The sequence below is a fragment of the Pieris rapae genome, chromosome 19, assembly GCF_905147795.1.
Source record: "Pieris rapae chromosome 19, ilPieRapa1.1, whole genome shotgun sequence".
In the NCBI taxonomy this organism is placed as follows: Eukaryota; Metazoa; Arthropoda; class Insecta; order Lepidoptera; family Pieridae; genus Pieris; species Pieris rapae.
This window is the reverse complement of record NC_059527.1, coordinates 490607-511776: the sequence shown is the minus strand read 5'-3', so window position 1 is coordinate 511776 and position 21170 is coordinate 490607. Positions and strand designations below refer to the sequence as shown.

The 21170-nt window shown below is 32.1% G+C and overlaps 1 protein-coding gene across 2 annotated transcripts in view; it reads left to right on the top strand.

Moving 5' to 3' along the window:
* LOC110997898 (protein vein) overlaps positions 1-21170 on the top strand; it is a 60168-nt gene that overhangs the window by 38767 nt on the left and 231 nt on the right. The window contains exons 2-5 of one of the 2 annotated variants that reach the window (XM_022266264.2): positions 15933-16101; positions 17881-18026; positions 18713-18812; positions 19291-19349. In XM_022266264.2, the coding sequence (XP_022121956.1) occupies positions 15933-16101; positions 17881-18026; positions 18713-18812; positions 19291-19349 (474 nt within the window). Of the gene's footprint in view, positions 1-15932; positions 16102-17880; positions 18027-18712; positions 18813-19290; positions 20682-21170 lie in introns of those variants that run through there. The other variant, XM_022266262.2, reaches the window with a different exon arrangement.

Here is a 21170-nt window from a genome sequence, read left to right as displayed (position 1 = left end):
ATCCTTGAGTAAGGCAAACTAACGGTTCTTTACATAGTATGTTTTGTACAACACTTACATCATATATATACTTACATTATAATAGGAATTAAAAAAGATCAGATAAAATGTCGGCACTATAGCCTATTGTGATTTTTTACTCCACCTATGAGTCACGTTATTTACGTACAAAATAATGTGCTGCAGTTGCCAATGTAGGATGGTGCAATTGCCAATTTTTTGTGAAATTTACGACTTTTAAATAGGCCAACAAAACATTAAAAAATGAAAAATACAGGTCAAGTGCAGATTTCAAAATGTGAATAACATAATATAAATTAGTTATGTATGCAATATATAAAATAAAATAGAAATAGCCTTTATTCGAGTACTACACTACATCGTTATAAATGTACCATTCTTGCAAATAAATGATTTATTATTATTACACAAAGTCCATGTCATTTAAGTTTTACACTAGTACTCGACCTTCGACTCCTTCAATTTCTTCCACTTGTCCACTTCCACGCTACCCCTTTCATTCCATCTTCCACGTTTCCGGTGATCGTGTTCTATTTCTTCTCCCACTGGCCATTCCAAGTAGGGGTCTTCTTGATATATGTGGATAGAAGAAGTGAACTCAATTTGCTAAAATATTTAAAAAACGGTAAAGCTTGAATTTTTTTTTTACTGCTGGATATGGTTATAGTATCTTCTTCATCGTATCATCGGACGTCAAGGCAGAATACAAAACACAATCGTATCAACTGAGCATCTCGACGGCCGTCGTTCCTCAACTGAGCGTTACTTACTTCAGTTTTTATCGCACCACCACTATGTGGAACCAGCTGTCCACCGATGTATATCCAAACATATTCGACTTAGGGTCCTGTAAGAAAAACCACATACCAATTCTGAAATACCGATTAGGTGAGTATCCAGCCCGATTGCTTCCTGTGACATAAAATAAATAAAATGGCAACAAATTAATATAAATAAGATATTTATAAATACCTCAACGAATCTTAAAGTTAAACGTTTTTATATAAATATTTTTTTCCGCTGACCAATACTTATGTTATACATACTTTTAACTAGAATAACTAAGTATTCTTCTTATGGAGTATAAAGTTTAATTTATGTATTGCTTAAACAAGTAGCTTATAGAATTCTTTACTTAAACTCCTACACTTAACCTTAACAATATTCCAGTTAGCTTCACAGACAGGCAAACAAAAACAAAATATTTCGCCTCCTTCGATCGGCTAACTTCCAAACTAATCTTATTATATTTTTTCTTTTTTTTCTTTAGCGGCGCGTGTGCTGTGGCGCCGCGTTTTTGACAATCGGCTCTTTTGCCTGTCAGAATCTAATTACAATTTTTACGTGTTTTAAAACCTTATGAGGTTGAGTTACAGCGTATTTTGTGGTAGTATTTATTGGGTTCAAAGTTATGAGTTAGTCTCGACTCCTGGTTCTTTCCATTTTTAAATATATGTTGAAAAAAATTGCTATTTTAGGACTACTTATATTTTATTTTTCTACATCGATAAACGAAATACGTAATATCGAATAACGTAATTTGTAATTTTTCGTCCATGTTAAACAACTTGGGTATATTAATTAAAACATATTTTTATGGTAAAAACAGACATGTATACAAAATAATTGTTTTAACTTAAACCACTTTCAATATGGAAATTGTATAGGTTTTTACAACAAACTCCCAAGCGAAATTAGAGAACTATCATTGAATAAATGAAACTCTCCTTAAACGTAAATCTATCAATAAAGTTTTATAAAATACGTTCTTGCAAAGTTTACACATAACCACTGATTATACATAGTAAAGACTTAGTGTGTGTTAGATGGATTTATCGAGGAAGGCGGTAAGAAAAATAAACGCGGGTAAAACCAGGGCACAGGCAGAAAAAGGGAAAGTTTTAATTTGTTACGGTAACTGACGGACATTGCAAATTTCTCAGCATATAAGACAATGGGTGTTAAGACACCACCGAGGTAAAATTGACGAACGCGGCTCAGATGTTATCGATTTCGGACCAACATCCAATTAGGCCTGCCTTTGACGGCGAAATTTACATTATAATAATATTTCTAATATATAACTGAAGAAGTTTTTTAATCTTTCAGGTTTGCTTCTTTGTTTAGGTGACTCTAAATAGAGACTTAGCTCCTAAATTTCTGGCATACGACTAAATTATACCCAGAAACATAAAATCAAGTTTTCATTAAGAATCAATAAATAGAAAATTTAAAATATTTGATGCCTGTGGCAAAGTGTCTTTCATTTTCTCGCTGTTATTCATATTGTTGTTATTCATATAAAAAAAATCATAATCAAAACAGCATATCAGGTTCAAAAAAGGCACCCTTTTCTCAAAAACCGATCAGCCCACTACCGAATATATCCAGCTCTGGATAAGCTGTGTTCAATCCGTTAAAATCGCGAAGAATTCGAACGAGAGGTGCATGAACTCCTAGATTGGTTTTGGAAGACGGAATTAGGAAAAATTTGCTGATATTAGACCGCGTTAACAAAGACATACTGGAGAATTCCAATCATCTAAAGTGATTATATAAAAATATATAATACTGTTGTATTCAAGGACTGGAGTTCCGAAAATCTTTCTTCTTGTCATTACTGTTGGTCACACCAAGTTCGGCGTCGGCGCCTCAGTGTATTATGTAAATAGGCTACCGAAAATAAATTCGATTTAAAAAATGTTGCCAGTTAAATTTTTCACGTTGTGACACTTCGAGTCGAGACTCTTACGACCTTATTTTTTCGATATGGGTATGGTATCCGTGGAATGTGCTTCAGCAAAAAGTTTAACTGCAGTGATTTCGTTGTTACAAAGTCTTTAGCCGTAAATACTGAGTTTTCTCCGTTTAAATTGTACTTGCACCTGAGTTTGTAAATTTCAACTAATTTACTTTAAATATTTTATGTAAATTTTCTATGGGAAGGAAAACATCGTGAGTTTTGCCTTAATACCAAAAAGTCGACGGTGGGTGTCAGGCACAAGAGACTACTTGAGGCCTCGACTAAAAAGGTTGTAGCACCGATGATTTATTATCATTTTTTCATAATATTGTCTAATTTGCGAGGCAACTAGAACTCAGACACCGCGTCAAGCCGAGAAACATAAATAATCCATAGAGAATTTTCTAAAAAAAAAATATGTTTAGGGTATGTTTTTAAATTGTTTAAACATTGGAACACAGATAGACCAGTGTTTCCCAATTTGATTCATTACATACGATTTTATAATTAAAATTAAATTATTTGCAAATTTTAATTGTAGTTTTTCGTTGTTTTTAACTAACTTACTGTCTGGTGAGTTCTTCGTAAAATCTATCAGTTTCGCAAGTGAATAGTTGATTTTTTTAAATATTAAAAATAATGTTATATTCCAGGGATATAAGAATTTTAGAAAGGCTATTTTGGAGAATAGACAAAAAATGTTTTTGAATAACTGCTGTACACAGATTAATAACGAGTAACAGATTGTTCTAAATAATATAGAAATGTTTGCTTATTTAATATTTATCCATGTTTTATCATTTCGTCACGTCCAAACCCCTTTGAATATCGGAATACGTTAAGTTATTCTAAAACACGTCTTTATCGGTGCGCACCTAAATCAAAGATAGTGATCTTTTGGGAGCAGACGCAAAACGAACAAAAATCGAAACGATGGACGGTAAAATTATGATTCAGTTAGCGAATAAAGGTAGAGGTGGCGAGGCGCCCTGCCTTATTTAGATTTATTACTGACAGTCCATCAAAGGTAGCCGATTTTGACGGAAGTCTACGATAAAATTAATCGGTTAATGTGTCGAACATTACGACTCCACCTTACAACTCCAAATTACGACTTGTGTACCTAATACTCAGGAGGTGTATGGCATTGTACCCTATAAAAAAACTGATTATATTCTATGATAATAAGATGATAAATGATGAATGATAAATTATATTGTCTCAATACCCAGTGAATTAACATTAGGGTAGATATTTTTTTTTATTCTGAGCATGTAGGCTAAGTTAGGTTAAATTAAACACAAAAATTTGTACCATTTAATTTCAAAAATGATTTTTTTTTATGAATTTCTATGGAGTTCAAGAGTTTGCGCCACCACATTGCAGGCTGCACCATTGCCGTGTGATGAAATATTAAAAAAAATTACCAATTAATTTTTAACTCATTATCAAACAGTAATTTTATATAATTACAATCTGGTCTGTACTATAATTATCGCTAATGGGTAATACTATGCATAACTAATTTTGTACAATATCGTTTATAAACTAAATGTTAATTAATATTATAAGTGTATCGTAATATTTATGGTATCCCTGTCATACTACACTTCTAGTATGTAAAAATAACTGTTAACTCATTTATGTGCCTTCAAGATTTTAATACATACATTATTAGGCATATCCTAAAGTATACATTAAATTATTAATATAAAAAAATATAGGTTTGTTCATCAGATATGTATCTGTGTTATGATCATTTGTCAATCTAATAGGCTAGTAGTTGATCACCTGTGCCGTGGACTAATTGGGCCTAAGCTTGTTTCCTCACGATACGCACACAGAAAGTTTGTTGGTGCACAGCCGATCTGAAACTACGACCTCTAGGATGAAAGCGCTCTCTGAAGCCACTAGGCCAACTCTGTACTGTATATATACAACAATAAACGAAAGAGTTATTAAGCTTGAACAAAAAAACACACAAATACTTTCTCTCGAAGACTCAAATATACGCCATATGCCATATGACTACTATAAGACTTACAAAGTCATGCAAAACATTCATTTAAACATCAAACATTTAAATGTCCGTCCGTTAAAGGTAAGGTGTAATTAGAGTTTTGTCAAAAGAGGTCGTTTTTGCGTAGCCTTTAATCGTCCTTAATCGAGGTAATTAAACAGACCTATCGTATTGGTACAGTAATAGATTCCGACGACTTGTGAGGTCATCGTGTAATACAATTTAATGTGAATTGTTCTTGTACACTTTAATCCCCCCTTACAGTACCCATTATTTTATTTTATTTTAAACGGTTTTATGAGTATTCTCGTACTTGTTCTTTCTATAACGCAGTCTAGGTCGCGTTACATGGGGTTATAACTTTACTAAAAAAACATTAAAAATACACTTAGGATTTGCCCCTCTGACATAATTTCCAGATTCTCTAGTAAATCGAAAAACAGATAAAAATATTCTCAAATATGTTTTACAATTTAATTATCTATAGAAATCAAAAAATTCAATAGCGTTATAATACTTACGTTTGTAAATATCCTATGCATTTTTGAGATGGGTTTAAATTTTTCGATTTTGTATAGAACTAGTACAATAAACTTGAAATTATGCCAAAAACAAATACATACAAAGAGACCGAAGCATTTCCAATCCAAACATGACTTCATACAGAGCGAATCAATTGTATAATCAATATTGGAATTATGGTGTATGCGAGAAACACTTGAACGCACAGCGGTTTTGATGAAAGTGTGGACGGAATACAAATGAATGTGACAATGCTTTAGAATGTTGCAAGTAGGTTAAAAGGTGAGCTGCAATTAGGAGTGCATAGCGATGCAAATGTGCTGGCGATTCTTAGGCTGTCACATAGTTCTTTCTGTAATGGGAAGGAATACTATAGGATTAGGTATATCTAGTTCAAACAAATGAAGTACATTTGAGTTAGACAAACTTACTATTTTTGCTTTTTTAGTAAAAAAGATTTCCATTTTTGTATTTTTTATTCCATTAGTTGTTTCTACCACGTATTTGTATATGTATGTAATGTTTGTTCCTATGAGTAAGTTCATGCTCCTATTTCACCATGCCTCGTGCTGATGTAGGACAGATCTTTGTGCTTAACGCTCCTACTCTACGCTCTTTAGAACTGGCAGTAAATATAAAATTAGAAGCATTTAATGTATATTTCTTTTTTTGACGTTCATAAGTTCGTACATTATGTTACCTAATGAATTGTTTTTGATTTTGTTTAATGTTATGATACAATCAATCCGACTTTTTGATAGAGACAAGACGTCTAAAGAGTTAATAAACCAAGAACTAAACGTTTTAAGTTAATAAACCAAGTGTAGTGAATATAAGTGTCACAGTATCACAGACACACGAACAATGTCAAAACATAGAACACAAAGACTGTTAATATTACCTTAGTTTAAGATATTCACTAGTATTGTAGAAAATTAAGTCAACAAAATATTATATATTATTAGCCATAATTGTATATGTACGCACGATTGTAATTTATATCGTCGCACTCACTTTTGTGGTAAACTTTAGGAAAAATATTAAAATTATATATGTGTAAAAAATGTGAAATCATATTTTCTTGCATCATTGTGTTCTGTGACGTATAATAAATAATTAAAAAGGTGCCAATTGGTGGCAATAGATGACGCTAATATGGAAGACAATTAAGCAAAATACATATACGTAATCTGTAAACTTGATATGGTAGTTACAACTGAAACAGCAACAATGTAAAACTTTCAAAGAAACTTAGTAAGATTAAAATGATTTAGCTATATCTACACACACACATATATATATGCTTTTTAGATGGGCCACAGATTTCTGTATCTGATTATTTGTCAATCTAATAGGCAAATAGGTGATCAGCCTCTTGTGAAAGCAAGCCGGTATCCTCACGATGTTTTCCTTCACCGTGGTAATGGATTTAAATCGATTGCCTTATAAATCGCAAGAGAACACAAGTATAGCTATCGTAATATTATGAACATTTCATATTCTAGTTTATTTTTAATTCGTATCCTTGAATGACGCATTGTTTTCTCTACGCTTTCAGCTAGAATTCTATACATACACTTCGTCGAAGTAATTCAGCGGCTTTATCACAAATACTGTGAATAATGATGGCTCCATATAAATTGATTCATTCGCTTGGCCAAGCGCCTGTACTGATTCATTCCGTAAACAATTGCGATCGTTAATAGAAAGGCTAATTTTACTTTATCCTCAAAAATTGTCGTTGGTTTTCATGAAACATTTTGCGGGTTACATTGACGTCACGATTGTTATATGTGTGCGTTTATTGTCCTATTATTAAAATAAATCAGTGGCGCTACAACCTCCTTAGGTCTTGGCCTCAAATTTCTGAATCTGTTTCATGATCATTTTTTTTTTAATCTAATAGGCAAGTAAGTGATCTGCCTCCAGTGCCTGACACACGTCGTCGACATTTTTGGGTCTAAGATATGTCGGTTTCCTCACGATGTTTTCCTTCACCGTTCGAGCTAATGTCAATGCGCAATAATTGTTCTATTATTGCGTACCTTTATTAGTAGTAAGAACATAAGCAGTCATATATTGTAGATTGTATTATGAGATATAATTATTAACCTTTTATGAATAAAACGCGATAACAGTGTGACGTGCTTTATAAGCAGAGTTTAATAAAGTACATATTAAAGCATGTAGACATCAAACCTCCACGCTGTAGTACGAGTTCGTGAACGCAGTTAGCAACAGCTGGTAGCGCCTTCAAAATCACATTCATCCTGTCTAAGTCGACCTCTAGTCGTTCCATCGAGTCATCGAACCTCAGAATTTCCTAAATCGGTTAACGTCCTCACGCGATCAATTAAAGTAAAAAATTGTTCGAAAATTGTGGTTATCGGGAGTTGCATGTGTGCAATATTTGCGTGGTTATTCATCTAATGTGATGTGGTTAGGGTTGCCACTGGATTTATTGGTAGATCTTAGTAATGCCTAATAAAAAGTCAACTTAAAGTACTTTTTTGCTTACTGTCGAATTGTATTAGCGCTACGATGAAAAGAGACAAAGATTGATTGATTTTTTAATGAATCCAGATAGTGCAGGTTTATTTATTAAAGTTTACCACATCATATTTAATCTGCAATATAGGTTACAAGCTTTCTTATTAACTTAAGATTTTACTATTAGTGTTTTGATTGTTGTAACGAAAATAGCGGATTTATATAATCTCTCATAATATACTCGTGAGATAGTAGAGTCTGATAAATTATTGTTTTAATATGTAATTTTGCAACAATTCTAGACAACTTAAATAATTATTCTAAACTATTTTCTAAACCGTTTACTTTGTGTAAAATTATTTACTCTAATTTCTAAAAGTAACCTTCATAAATATATCATAACATAGTCTAATCACTTTTGGGTATAAATAAGTTATCTGTGACAGAAATAAACAACACTTAAAACGCATTTTTGAAACATTTTTATTTCATTGCAACATTATTAATTTTAAAATTTACAAAATAACAAAATTACATAAAAGTTTTAATTTCGTTTAATTCAAATCTCCTTAACATTATTTCGTACATAAAAAGGTACTAGGAATCTATAAATTATAAAGAAATGCAGCCCCAGAGATTTAAATGAGCTAAATATGATGAGCCATAATTGACAGTCGGGGCATGCTTCACCATACATGCGAACTGAAATATTTAAATTATAATATCACAATTAATGTGTTTTATTGAAGTAATGATACTTTGGTATGATAATATGTAATTAACCGAGAATATGTCATGGTTGTGAAAATGTAATTGATTTTGACGTATTTTTGTGTCATAAATCAGTGTGTATTTAAGGCTTATTGCATTAATTCCTATGCTTCAATAGATCACTTATATACCCGGGTATACATGCTTGTATATCGGAGAAGGAAACATTTTATTACTAAAATTAATGGAAAGTAAAAAAAAAAATATTACACTACTTTAACGAGATACCCTTTTAATAACTTTATTCGTAGGAAAGTAGTAGTTTATAATAAATAAATAAACAATATTTTTTACATGGAAATCATTCCAAATTTATAAGTATAGCCTACCCCAGCTACAGAAAAAACTCAGTATTGCGTAGAAACTGAATTTAGACATAAGAGAAAGGAGAAAAAACATAAATGCACTGTCTTTAGACGGAATGGGATATGTGCTTATCGTAAGTCCGCGCCATTTGAGGATGAACAAAAGATCGTATTGATTTTGCCGACTACACCCCGACCGATCGATTTTGGTGCGCCGGAGTCTTTCCATAATACAATTATTTATAGTAAATGACACAAATTTCATCTGAAACTTTTCGTTGGTAAAAGCTTCGGTATTCATTTTAATATACAGTTTTATATGATATATGAAAATTAGGTGTTTTATTTTCATTGTTAATATGTCACGTCATTTAAAGGCTGGCAACTCACTCGTAAGCAGTCTGGGATTAAGAGTGTTCATGGGAGAGCTTTCTGCGCCCTGTTCTATAAAATAACGTCAATTTAAAACACATGTATGCTAAATGCGATATATAATAATTTAAAAAAATTAATATGAGGAATATTACAGTTTTCTTTGTATAATGGCATTATATGATATGTTTAAAAGACTACACTTCCTCCGTAATAATTAACAAAAAGATTATTATCAATAATTCAAAGGACATTAAAGATATTATAGGACGGCTGTCTTATGGCGTTAGTATATATTAAGTTAATTCATGTGAAAATAATGTTGTAAAAGTTCTTTAGACAAAGTCGCGAGTCAAACTATTGTATGATATGGGAGCTACACCAATAATTAACTTTTGTTTAGCTTTAGCAAACAAATACTGTCACATTCCAAATGCCCGTACACTTCGGTATGCTCTATCAAACATTCCTTCAACTGAACGTTTTCTTTGAGATGTAAATTCCCGGTATTCAAATAACCCATTAGGTTAAATTTCTAACCAACCCAAAAAGTTCGACATAATTAAATTCAGACTATCCATCTCATTACCTGTCAAACTTTAAAGTATTTGAAAAGAAGTAAAGGCGCACTAAAATTCGCGGCATGCGCTATAGGAGGCCGCGACGCACACATCCACGCTACGTCATTTAAAAACAATTCAGTGGGGTTGCCTCGAGAGTGTAACTGTTTATGGAGTTGCCAGCACCAAACTGGGCGCTAACGAAAAAAGTAAGCGAGGCAAAAGGAAACCCGAATGCGATAAAAAAACGGACTCATCAGACGTTGTAGTAGAATTCCACGTACCCCACCGCCCGCGCACCTTACTACAGTGCGTAAACAAACGCAGCGAAACGCGGCGTACGGTTTTTAATAATCGTTTTTTACAATTTTGAATGTCTAATTTCGCGTTCCGATAATTTTGTTGATTAGACTTTTTAGCGTTATCGGGATTAGGGCTTGCTATAATTATTCTTTTGACGTTTGGATCTTTTTGTTTGACGAATGCACGTGATTGAAAAATTAAACACTTTTGAATATTAATTTGTTTTTACCAATCCAAAGATGGGGCAACAGAGGATTTTTTTTATTTTTACAATGTATCCTTTAATAGAAACGAATAATTTGGGTACATAATATTATGTATATTGGAAACATTTTCAATACAAGCTTTTTCTATACATTTGGACTACCTACAATATTTTTTAGGTTTTAGCCTCAGTTTTCTGAATCTGCTTCATGATCATTTACTGACATATAGACAAGTCCTTGACACACGTCGTCGGCTTTTTCGGTCTAAGGCTAGCCGGTTTCGTCTCTTATGTTTTCCTTCACCGTAAGAGCTTGTTAAATTCGCATAATATAGACAGAAACTCCATTGGTGCCCAACCGGGTATCGAACCTACGACCTCAAGGATGAGAGTCGACCCTGAAGCCTTTAATAATAATCTTTAGGTCAATAGCATAATAAATAAATAAATCATTGGCCTTTTTAGGTCTAGGACTCAGATGTCTGAGTCTGTTTCATGATAATTTGTCAATGTAATAGGCAAGTAGGTGAGTCTTCTGTGCCTGACGCAAGACGTTGAGTTTTTGGCTGGTTTCCTCATGATTTTTTCCCTTCACCGTTCAAGCGAGCAAATAGATAGTCCATTGGTGCACAGCCGGGGATCGAACTTGCGCTAATTTTCCGTTTCAACTTAATAATTAAATTAAATTTTCATTTAAAAGAAACCCTATGCAGTTTCTAAAATCATTCACCTCCAATTATCGATGCCAAGAAGAAAATGCAATTATTTAATTTGGCACATTTATCTGTATTCCACATTTACCTACTTGAGTCACTGCTCGCTTTTTATTTTGTGCAATAACTCAATCTATGTCGTCTGAAATTGTTACCGTCTCAGCTTCATGAATCATCCTTTACTATTAATATTTGCCAACTAGGCATTTAATGAAAGACAGATTTCATACAATTTATTTCTGACAAGTTGTGTTCACGCTGTGATCAATGATAAAAATACACAAATCTTCATAAAACATCAACTTTTTATGTAATCTATACTTATATGAAAAATTCCACTTGGGTTTTTGTATGTATGTTTTAAATGTTTTTACACGAAAAATACTGGACCGACTTCTAAAACTATTTGGCTATTGGAAAGCTGCATCTTTACTGACATATTAAAAAAAACAGGGATCCCTAACAAAAATGCAATAACATAACATACATTTTTTAAATTCGATTTATGATTATATGTTTATAATTGTTGCAAAATAAAATCTGTATATTGATTAGATTATGAGTGTCCGTGTTTATATATATTATCTAAAACTATTAAAGGATGTAAATAAAAACTAAGAAATCTATGTAAAAAAAAATGTTTTATGGTAGCAAAAATATATCTATAGTCCGATTCGATTTTTCACTATCACGTGATCGATATCTACGCGAGTGAAACTGCGGGGCATTGCTAATATAAATATAGTGACATGACCATAGATACAGTAGAATGTGGCAATGACAATCCAAACAGGATTTTTTCGTTTCTCTTATTTCCATTGGAACGTCATGGTAACATTTAACTACCAATACTTTAATATCGGTGTTTTTATAAAGGCTTAATAAAAACAGCAAAAGCAATAAACCATAGTTTAATGACGAAACAGTTACCTTTGATTGTAATAATTATTCCAGTATTATGATTGCAGTGAATAAAATAACTATAAACTGTGGTTACATGGGTATGAAGACGTTAAAATTATTATAGTGTTTAATAGTTGAAGGCATATTCTAAGAACTCACACGATGTTTGCCATAACACCTGCTTCAATAGGACGTAATTTAATATAGACATTTAAATCTAAGAATACGTTTTAATAAGTGCGTGTATAATGTTTATGCCTTTTTAAAGACTACTTCGTAATTGCGTGCGTCAAACATCCCTAAGGTCGTAGGTTTGCTCCCTGGCCGTGCACCAAAGGACTTTCTTTCTATGAGCGCATTTCATTTAGATTCAGTACATACGATGAATCTGAAATGAAAGGCTCATCGCCTACACTACTTGCCTAGTACAAATAAATGTAACTACGAAACTGATAGGTACCTGTCAAAAATGATGTAGTGCCACGGATTTTTAGATTATAAAAAAATAAAATATTTACAAAAGGGAAAAAACAAACAAAAATTATACAATACATTTAACTAAGTGTTTTTATTTATTTAAATAAACCTTATTTGGCTGTGTTGTGTGTTGGTGTAAAAGTGAGTGGTTTTAATACTGTTTTCCTGATAATGATCGTTGTTTAAACGATAACGCCACCGGTTGTTGTATAAAAATTAATAAAATAATATTAATATAATAATGACAAATTTATTATTTATTAATAAAACAATTTCACTTCACTTGGGCGTGGTTCAATTGGGCAGAAATAATACTTTAGGTAATACTGAATTTGATAAATCTATAATACAATTTAAGTTTGTTCCTAAAAAGACTCAAATTTTATGAAATTGGTTATCAAAATGTATCTACTTAAGATAGATATGTCCAAATAATTACGAACACACGGTACTAGGAACATATCAAGTTGCATTTGCCTGGCCCTGAAAATAATAGTTATATTCTCCTCGGTGAAGAAGAGTAGGCTCAAAAGATGTTGGCTGTAGTCCAACACACCTGAACATTTCCTCAGGATGTGGTGAACTATTTATAATGACGACTTGGAGATAATTGGCGTCTAGTCTGGCGACGGGAACGTATAAAAATCGTTATGCAATGTTGAAATTTTGTTTTCGGCCTTAACAATTGGCACCCTATTTTCTTGAAGGACCTTAAGTCGAATTGGTTCGGAATTTCTTCTTTAAGTATATGCCAATGACACTTAACAACTTAGTTTTTTGTCATTCAGTTTAATATATATGTATATTGTATACCTACTGTATGTAATGGTTAATATTTAGAAAAAGCTACACAGTTGCCTCCTATTCTATAAAAAAACTTACTTTCTTTTAAGAGCAAATGTAAAAAATAATTTATATTAAGTGTTTCTATCCTATGATTTACCATATATACCATTATGGTTTCATGTAAATTGACTGATATAAAGGCGACTGATATAAATATACATATAAAAGCTAATGTATGGCCAGACTTCAATTAAAAATATTATAAAACACAATTAAGTTATTTTTATTCATTAATTTTCATTTTTCTTGGTACGTTTTTAATATATAGTAAGCTATACAGGTCGATCTCCGTGTATTTGACAGTTAAATTTGTTGTATAATTGTCAAATTATAATGCCAACTGTGGTGATAATGAAAAATCAATAATTTATTTATTTATTTACACTTCGTTGCTAAAGAAATACAAACAACACAATATATATAAATTACAAGGGATGCAACGGGCGGCCTTATCGCTAACAAGCGATCTCTTCCAGGCAACCCTAGTAAGAAAAGAAATAAATAAAAAATGATGGGTGCAAGAAGTGCAGAAGTTATATAAAAAACAAAATAAATTTATATTAATATATAGAACCTTAATCTATTAATAACTATATATATATTATAAAAACTAACTAAAACTAAAAAGCTAATCCTACAAATAGAGAATTACAAAACGAACAGGAGATACAAGAATGACACAGGTCACGATTGATCAGGATATGATAAGGTTAGGAAATATTTATATAGAAGAGTTTTAAAAGACGATAGGGAGGAAGCTAATCGTATAGACTCAGGCAGCTTATTCCACAGCCTAATGGCGGAAATCCTAAATGAATTGCCTATTAATAATATATATAATAAAATAAAATAATCAATCAATGTTCAGTCTCTTTCAACATACATTGACGTAAAACGATTACTATGGACATATCCAAATTCCATCGTAGGCAGATCTATTGGCAGTATCTCGGAATACCTCGTGCTCCTCAATGGAAGTACTATGTAGGAGGAATGTGACGTCATACGTTGACAGATTCGACACTTATCAACCTCATGACACTCAAGTACGTCATCACCACAATTGGATTCCTATTCACAGATAGTCTATTGTTTTTCGATTAAAACCAGTAGCCGTACACCTTTTTTGGACTAAGCCTCAGATTTCTGGATCTGTTTTATGATCATTTAGTAATAGGGCAACACTGCTCTCAACGTTGTATTTCGATTATACATGATTTATCATTATTAAATATATTAAATACCCCAAAATAAAATACTTACATTAGTCAATAGTGTTAAATAACACTAACACAACAATTGACAGTTTTCAATGGGACTTAGGAGTCCACTTAGCACAAGTACCCAACAAAGTTGTTTGGACCCAGAGCAATGTTAAATTTCTGCGTAGTGTTATAACATTATAGAAACAATGTTTTGTCCTGAATCGAACCGAGAACCTCAAGTTATACAAATTGTAACGAAACATTTAAAAGCAAAATGTTATAAATACCCCAAAGAATTAACATAGTAAATTACACTTCTTAGCAATATCATCAATAAGAGATGCTGAAACAAAGCCAAAACTCTCATACCTATTATAATGTGAGAATAATTTAAGAAATTGTATTATTTGGTAAATAAATTATTTTGTACGACGTATTTATATATTAATGTTCAGTTATTTATTTGCAATCTTACAATTATTGATACATTCATATTATTAAATATGACACGAATATATAAAACAGAAATCAACGAATACATGTAATAAGCCCACAGATAATCTAACCAAAAATATAATATGTCTAATGTTTTATGTCAATGTGACATTTGATTAAAGCTAGCTTCAACTATCTTTTAGGTTTTTATAAAATATCATATTGTGTTTTAATCAATATTTTCATAATGAAAAACTAGACAACAGAATGTCTTATTTGTAAATATTCTGTAGAATATTGAATACAAACTTCACGGCAACAGTTGGTGTTAAAATGGGAACATTTCAATAGACATAAGATCAAATAGTTGCCTGTCAATTTGATGTTGTCTCTGGCAGACCACGATTATGTTTGCTGTAAATCAGACGATATTAAACGCACATTGTAATAATTTTAAAATGTAACGTTTAAATACGTTCAAAAATTATTCATTTAAATAGATAGTCTATTTCTGATGTCACATATGTAACTCGTCACAAGAAATAATAGGGCCATTGGCCGAATGACAGGACTTTATTTTTAGTGGGGAACTTTTAAAGACTTTTCGAATACATAATATTACGATCTCACAAGTACTTGGCACGTTTGTAGCTGTAATGTTTTCACCTCTTTAGGGTTATTTACCCATTTTATTGTTTTACTGAATTGGCTAAAGAAAAGCATAGAAAATATTTTTACGGAAATACAAATATACACACTGTATGTGTATACATGTTTAATCTTAGGTACTTATTTATTAACATTTTGGATGTGGCTGGATATATATATGAATAAAGATATTTTGATTGCTTGATTGAATGATATATTTTTTATATTTTAATTTTGGAATTCGTTCCTCATTGTCAAATTTTACTCAAATGATCCTAACACTAAATATGGGTCTGATTAAATCTTTCAAATCTAACTCTAAACCTAAACGAAAAATCACGTCGATATTGCACAAAATATATACTTTATAATAATACCTATCCCTGTACCCAGGTAGTCCCGCACGGATAGAACCGATGCAGTCGGTGCGAGCCACCCGGGGCAGCCGGGTGAAGCTGGAGTGCCAAGCGAGCGCCCGGCCCCCGCCACGGATATCGTGGTACAAGGACGGCCGGCCCGTCGCTGATATTGCTTTAAGAAGATTCCGGGTGCAGAGTTTCAGGTAATATTTTTATTTTACAGCAAGCGCATCGAAATCCCTTTATACCTAAGTTCATATTCGTATAAGATTAGACAGTTATCTTTATTTATTTATTAACACTTCGTTGCTAACATAACAACATTGAACATTAAATGAAAATTATATTTATATATCAGACGTCAAATCAATATATACAAACTATTGTAAAAACCATTTCAAAAGAGTAAGTATCGAGTTTCTTTACTGGTGGTTCTTTACTGTTTACTGGTAATTTTGACTTTCAAAGGTACCTTTATAATAAATGATCTGAGCTTTGATTATAACTAATGTCTAACTCTTAGCAATAACACTAAAACTAAATGAATAAGAGTAAATAAGAGAGGTATTATTTTGCAATTCCGGTGTATGGATATAGGTTTGGGTTAGTCATGTTACGTCACGTTACGTTACGGTAACGTTCTTTATTAGGGAGTGTCAATGACAACTGCCAATATCGCCCCTCAGCTGAATTAATAATTCAATAATTAGATTATAAATGGCTGGGCATTGGCGCTTGACAAATTACGTCATCTAACAATGAAACAATGTACCTAACTAGTTCTATGAAAAAACGCTAATGTCGTATGTCATGAAACTTACAAGGGATGCATCGGGCGGCCTTATCGCTAATAAGCGATCTCTTTATTTACCACGCAGGCAACCCTTTATTTACTAGTTCTAATAATTTAGGTTTTTTTTAATATTAAGTATTAATTGACGCTTGTTAAAGGTTATATTTCAGTTTTATTTTTCTTTGCTATTAATGTCCTTATGTTTTCTGTTTTATATTTAAATAAAATATCAAAAATATATTAACAATATTTATTTAAATATATCTTTGTTATACACACAAATATAATATGTATATTCAGAAATTTCTCAAATAATTTTCAACATGATAACCTCCTATTTTGAAGTCGTATAATTGTAGTGTTTGTAATTCTAATTGTACATGTGATGTCCTAATTAATAGATCAATGCACAGATTATACATTAGGTACAATGCACATGGTGCTTGCATCAGCAATGGCCAATTGCATTAATTACTTAAACAAACCTCTGTCATTGACCTAAAACCGAGATCACAGTGGAATTTTCTTGCTATTTATTTCTTAGGTATCGCCAATAGGCGTGGATTCTTTTAATTATTATATTGCACACAATAGGGCTGTGTCTTATGTGTGGATCAAAGACGAAAATTATAAATTCGTGTATATATATATACATATAATATATATTGATCGTCCAAACTCTAAAGGCCAATTACGAGAGCAATTATGAAGTGCTGTGAATTGCAATTTCACGGGTCGTTTGCCGACATTTTGTTTGTCATAGGGACTTCATTCATTTGTTAATGGCTATATATTAAAACTACTAGGCGTTGCTTTAAAATTGAGTACTATTTATCTGTTCTAAGAGAACCGTATAATGGCAACTTATATTCCTTATTTGTCTAGTAATAAGCATGTTCGAATACAGATCATGGCTTTATGTTCAAAGCCCTGGGTCTTGAGACAAATTCGCTTCTCGACAAGCGTGAAACACTAACGCCAAAGGAATTTGTATGAAACTGGTCAAGTATGTATGTATGTCTTTCGTGGTGCTTTACGTTTGCCGAGAAGTGATTTTGTCTCGAGCCTAGCGTGCTTTATGACCGAAACTTCTGATTTCCCAATCTGTCCGTCAACTATGTCAGCATTGAATACTTATACTTCTCACATCTAAAGAGCCATGTCTTTATAAATGTGTACTGAATTTCAGAAGGCGCTCGGTGTTAGTGATAAGGCATGCGCGTCGCGAAGATTCAGCGACGTACGAGTGTAGGGCGCAGGGCGCTGTGGGGCCTCCTGCTATAGCATCCGCCAACGTCAGTGTGCTGCCACCCGCCCCAAACGCACCAGACACATGTAAGTATCAAAAAGATTCTCGAAAGATGCAACCGCAATGCGTACTAAACGTAATGTTATCTCTTTCTATCACAATGTGTTTATATATGTTAAATAATGACACTATACTTTGAATATAATTAGACCTCCAGAGACAAAATTATGTCATTAAAGTGTATCAATTAACAGCTAATCGACAAGGTATCACACTATTGTTTACCGGTTCAGTTTTCACAATATATGGGAAAATATCGCTTCGACGAATGCGACAATACAGCGATCAGTTAGCCGTCATATGTATGGAAATCATTGTTTATGCAAACGGTAATTATTTACTAACACACGCTAGCTTTGTTTATGAAGAAAATTTTTAGAAACATAGAATCACAATGGATTTAATAATGAACTTTAAATCAAAATACATTTACGTTGATCAAGCATAAGAATACACAAAAATATTGGGATAAACACAGAAAACAAAATTGATAGTTTTTTTGACAGATCTTGAAACGATGTTGGTATTTGTTTTAGTATATTTAGATTTACAATTGCAGAACAAAGCTATACAGATTATTAAATAAATAATAAGTACTCCATTGAAATATTTACGTATGCAAGCAATTACGAGTGGTATTCTGAATAAAGCATCAGGATGTCAAATAAATTCTACAACACAGAAGATAATAGAAATATATATAATTTTTCAGCGATGCTTGGTGCACCATGTCCGATGCCAGACCCTTCTTCCTATTGCCTCAATGGAGGAACTTGTTTATTCTTTGAGCTAGTTCAAGAACAAGCTTGCAAGTAAGTTACGCATTAGAGTTAAATTTAATGTTAGACACAATGCCTCTATATTTGTCTAAAGAAGTTATAAAATCATAATAATGCTCCACATGCTCCAATTTTTACTTGGTTACACTCTAAAGTCATTGAATTGACTAATATATTTATTTATTATTTTTATTTTAGTTTAGAGTAGAGTAAAAATTTATTTAAAAAAAATATATATATATCTTAATTTAATATTAACAACTTAATTTGCTTCAAAGACAGTATTTATTGATGGGGTGAACCAGCGGATATAGCAATTAATTAAAACGTAAATAATACTTGAAAACATTGTGTTTACTTCTTTACAGGAAAATATAATTCATAATGACACCGCCCATCAAAAGTAAAACAAAGCATAATTCCAAATTCAAATTCAGTGAATCATAGACAATTATACGTGGACAGCTTCACGACCTACCAACATATATAACCGGTTTTAATATTATTTCAGATGCCCAGAAGGCTTCAATGGACAACGCTGTGAGAACAAGGACGTGTCGAACAGGAGCAGTATGTATCATTCCTACACATGCAAACTGGGCCTCTCCACGTCTTACTACTGTTAGCGAGACCGCTACAACCCCCTGCCCACCTTTGTATTTATTGTTCAACAAATATCCGATCGCAAATAATAGTTTCCTGTTATTAAAAGTTTATAAGTTTACATTATGTGTATCCGATTACGGAACCGTTTATCGCCAAAATATGACACTTCAATCATTGCCATAGCCAAAAATATATTATTATATATCATTTAAGACTGGAATAGACTAAAACCATTTGTTATTCACGAAGATCGCGATATTTTTAGGATACTTTTTTCGATTCCTAATAATCAGGGTCAGCTTGAATGGCCTTTAACAGAAACTCTGTTTCTCGTAATTGACACGAGACAACATGATGGTTCTTTATAATCTGTAGCAAAAACTATTAGCAAAGCTTTAAGTTATTTTGTAGTAAAATAGCTGGCCCAGTGAGATTATATTTATAAGGATGATTGCAGAATTTTGTTGATAGTCCATGTTGGGAATTTTACAGCGTTGTTGCAGTCCATGGGCGCATTTTGAAAACTCTCCCATGTAGCTAGGTAAATTTAAATATGGCTTATAAGAAAATTATCGTCCGATTTTCGAAGTTGTAAATATTTTACTGTATTTTGCGAAATATTGTATTGTTATTAACGCGTAAGGTTTGACATTATCTTAGTATATTTTTCTGATGAAGAGACTTTGAGTTGTGTACATATCTATTAGGGTAAGGCTTTTAGGATCATTTCCCGACGATGCAAAACTGAGACAAGTTTTTTTATTATAAAATCCGTTGACAATAATTATTATTACAACAATTTCAGAATTCAAACAAGCACTTATTTTTTGTAAAGGCTGTCGTTCAAACTCCTAGTCAGAATGCAGTTCATAGTAATAGACTAGATAAATTATATTTATAGGTAGAGTAAAGAAGTGAATGACTAATGTCGATGACAGATCCTATATCAATTTTCCTACTCGCAGTGACTGAATGAATTGAAATCTATGTGGTGTTTGCGGCGAACGTGTTTTAATTAATTTCATTTTGTATAAAGTTTTTAAGTCCATTATTTATATTTAATGAACTAGATTTGTCTATTTATTATAACATTGTCAAGAAAGGGCTTATGGTGAAGTGACGTCATACGCTTTTCTACTTTTATAACAAAATAACCCATATACTTGAACTCATCAGATGGCGTCACTACTTTTCTTTAGTCTCACAACAAATACTAAGCAACACATCTAGTTAGTTATGTAACAAAGATACCAAACTTCAATAAAAGAATGAGTGTTGGAATTAATGAGGCGATAACTTTTGTTTTTTATTCTCGAACTATCCCAAACCCCTTCAAAAATCTATGGAATTAAAATGGAAAATGGTACGTATTTCTGGTCAAAATTATTTCTTTACGTGCACTTAACTTCTTATCCGCACTCATGTCGTATAATGAAAGAATGTAACGCGTTTTCACTGTTTCATGTTAAAACTAGTTACATTTTTTCATTTGTTAATGTAAAATGGCAGTTCTAATGCTTTCTCTACTAATTGTCTATGGGAGCATGCATCATGCATGTCTGTGGGGTAAAATGTGTACTTAATATTTGTTGTGAGATAATTATAACAAAATAACAGTGCATGGTAGTTTGCCAATTGCTAAAATATTTTAGGAATAAAACAAAATTCCACCTTTTGTATGTACAATATGTATAAATAATTGTATTGTAGCAACTATATTTTCCTAAAATATTTTTACACTTTAGTAAACACTATAAAAATGATATTAATTTCTTATATTTCCAC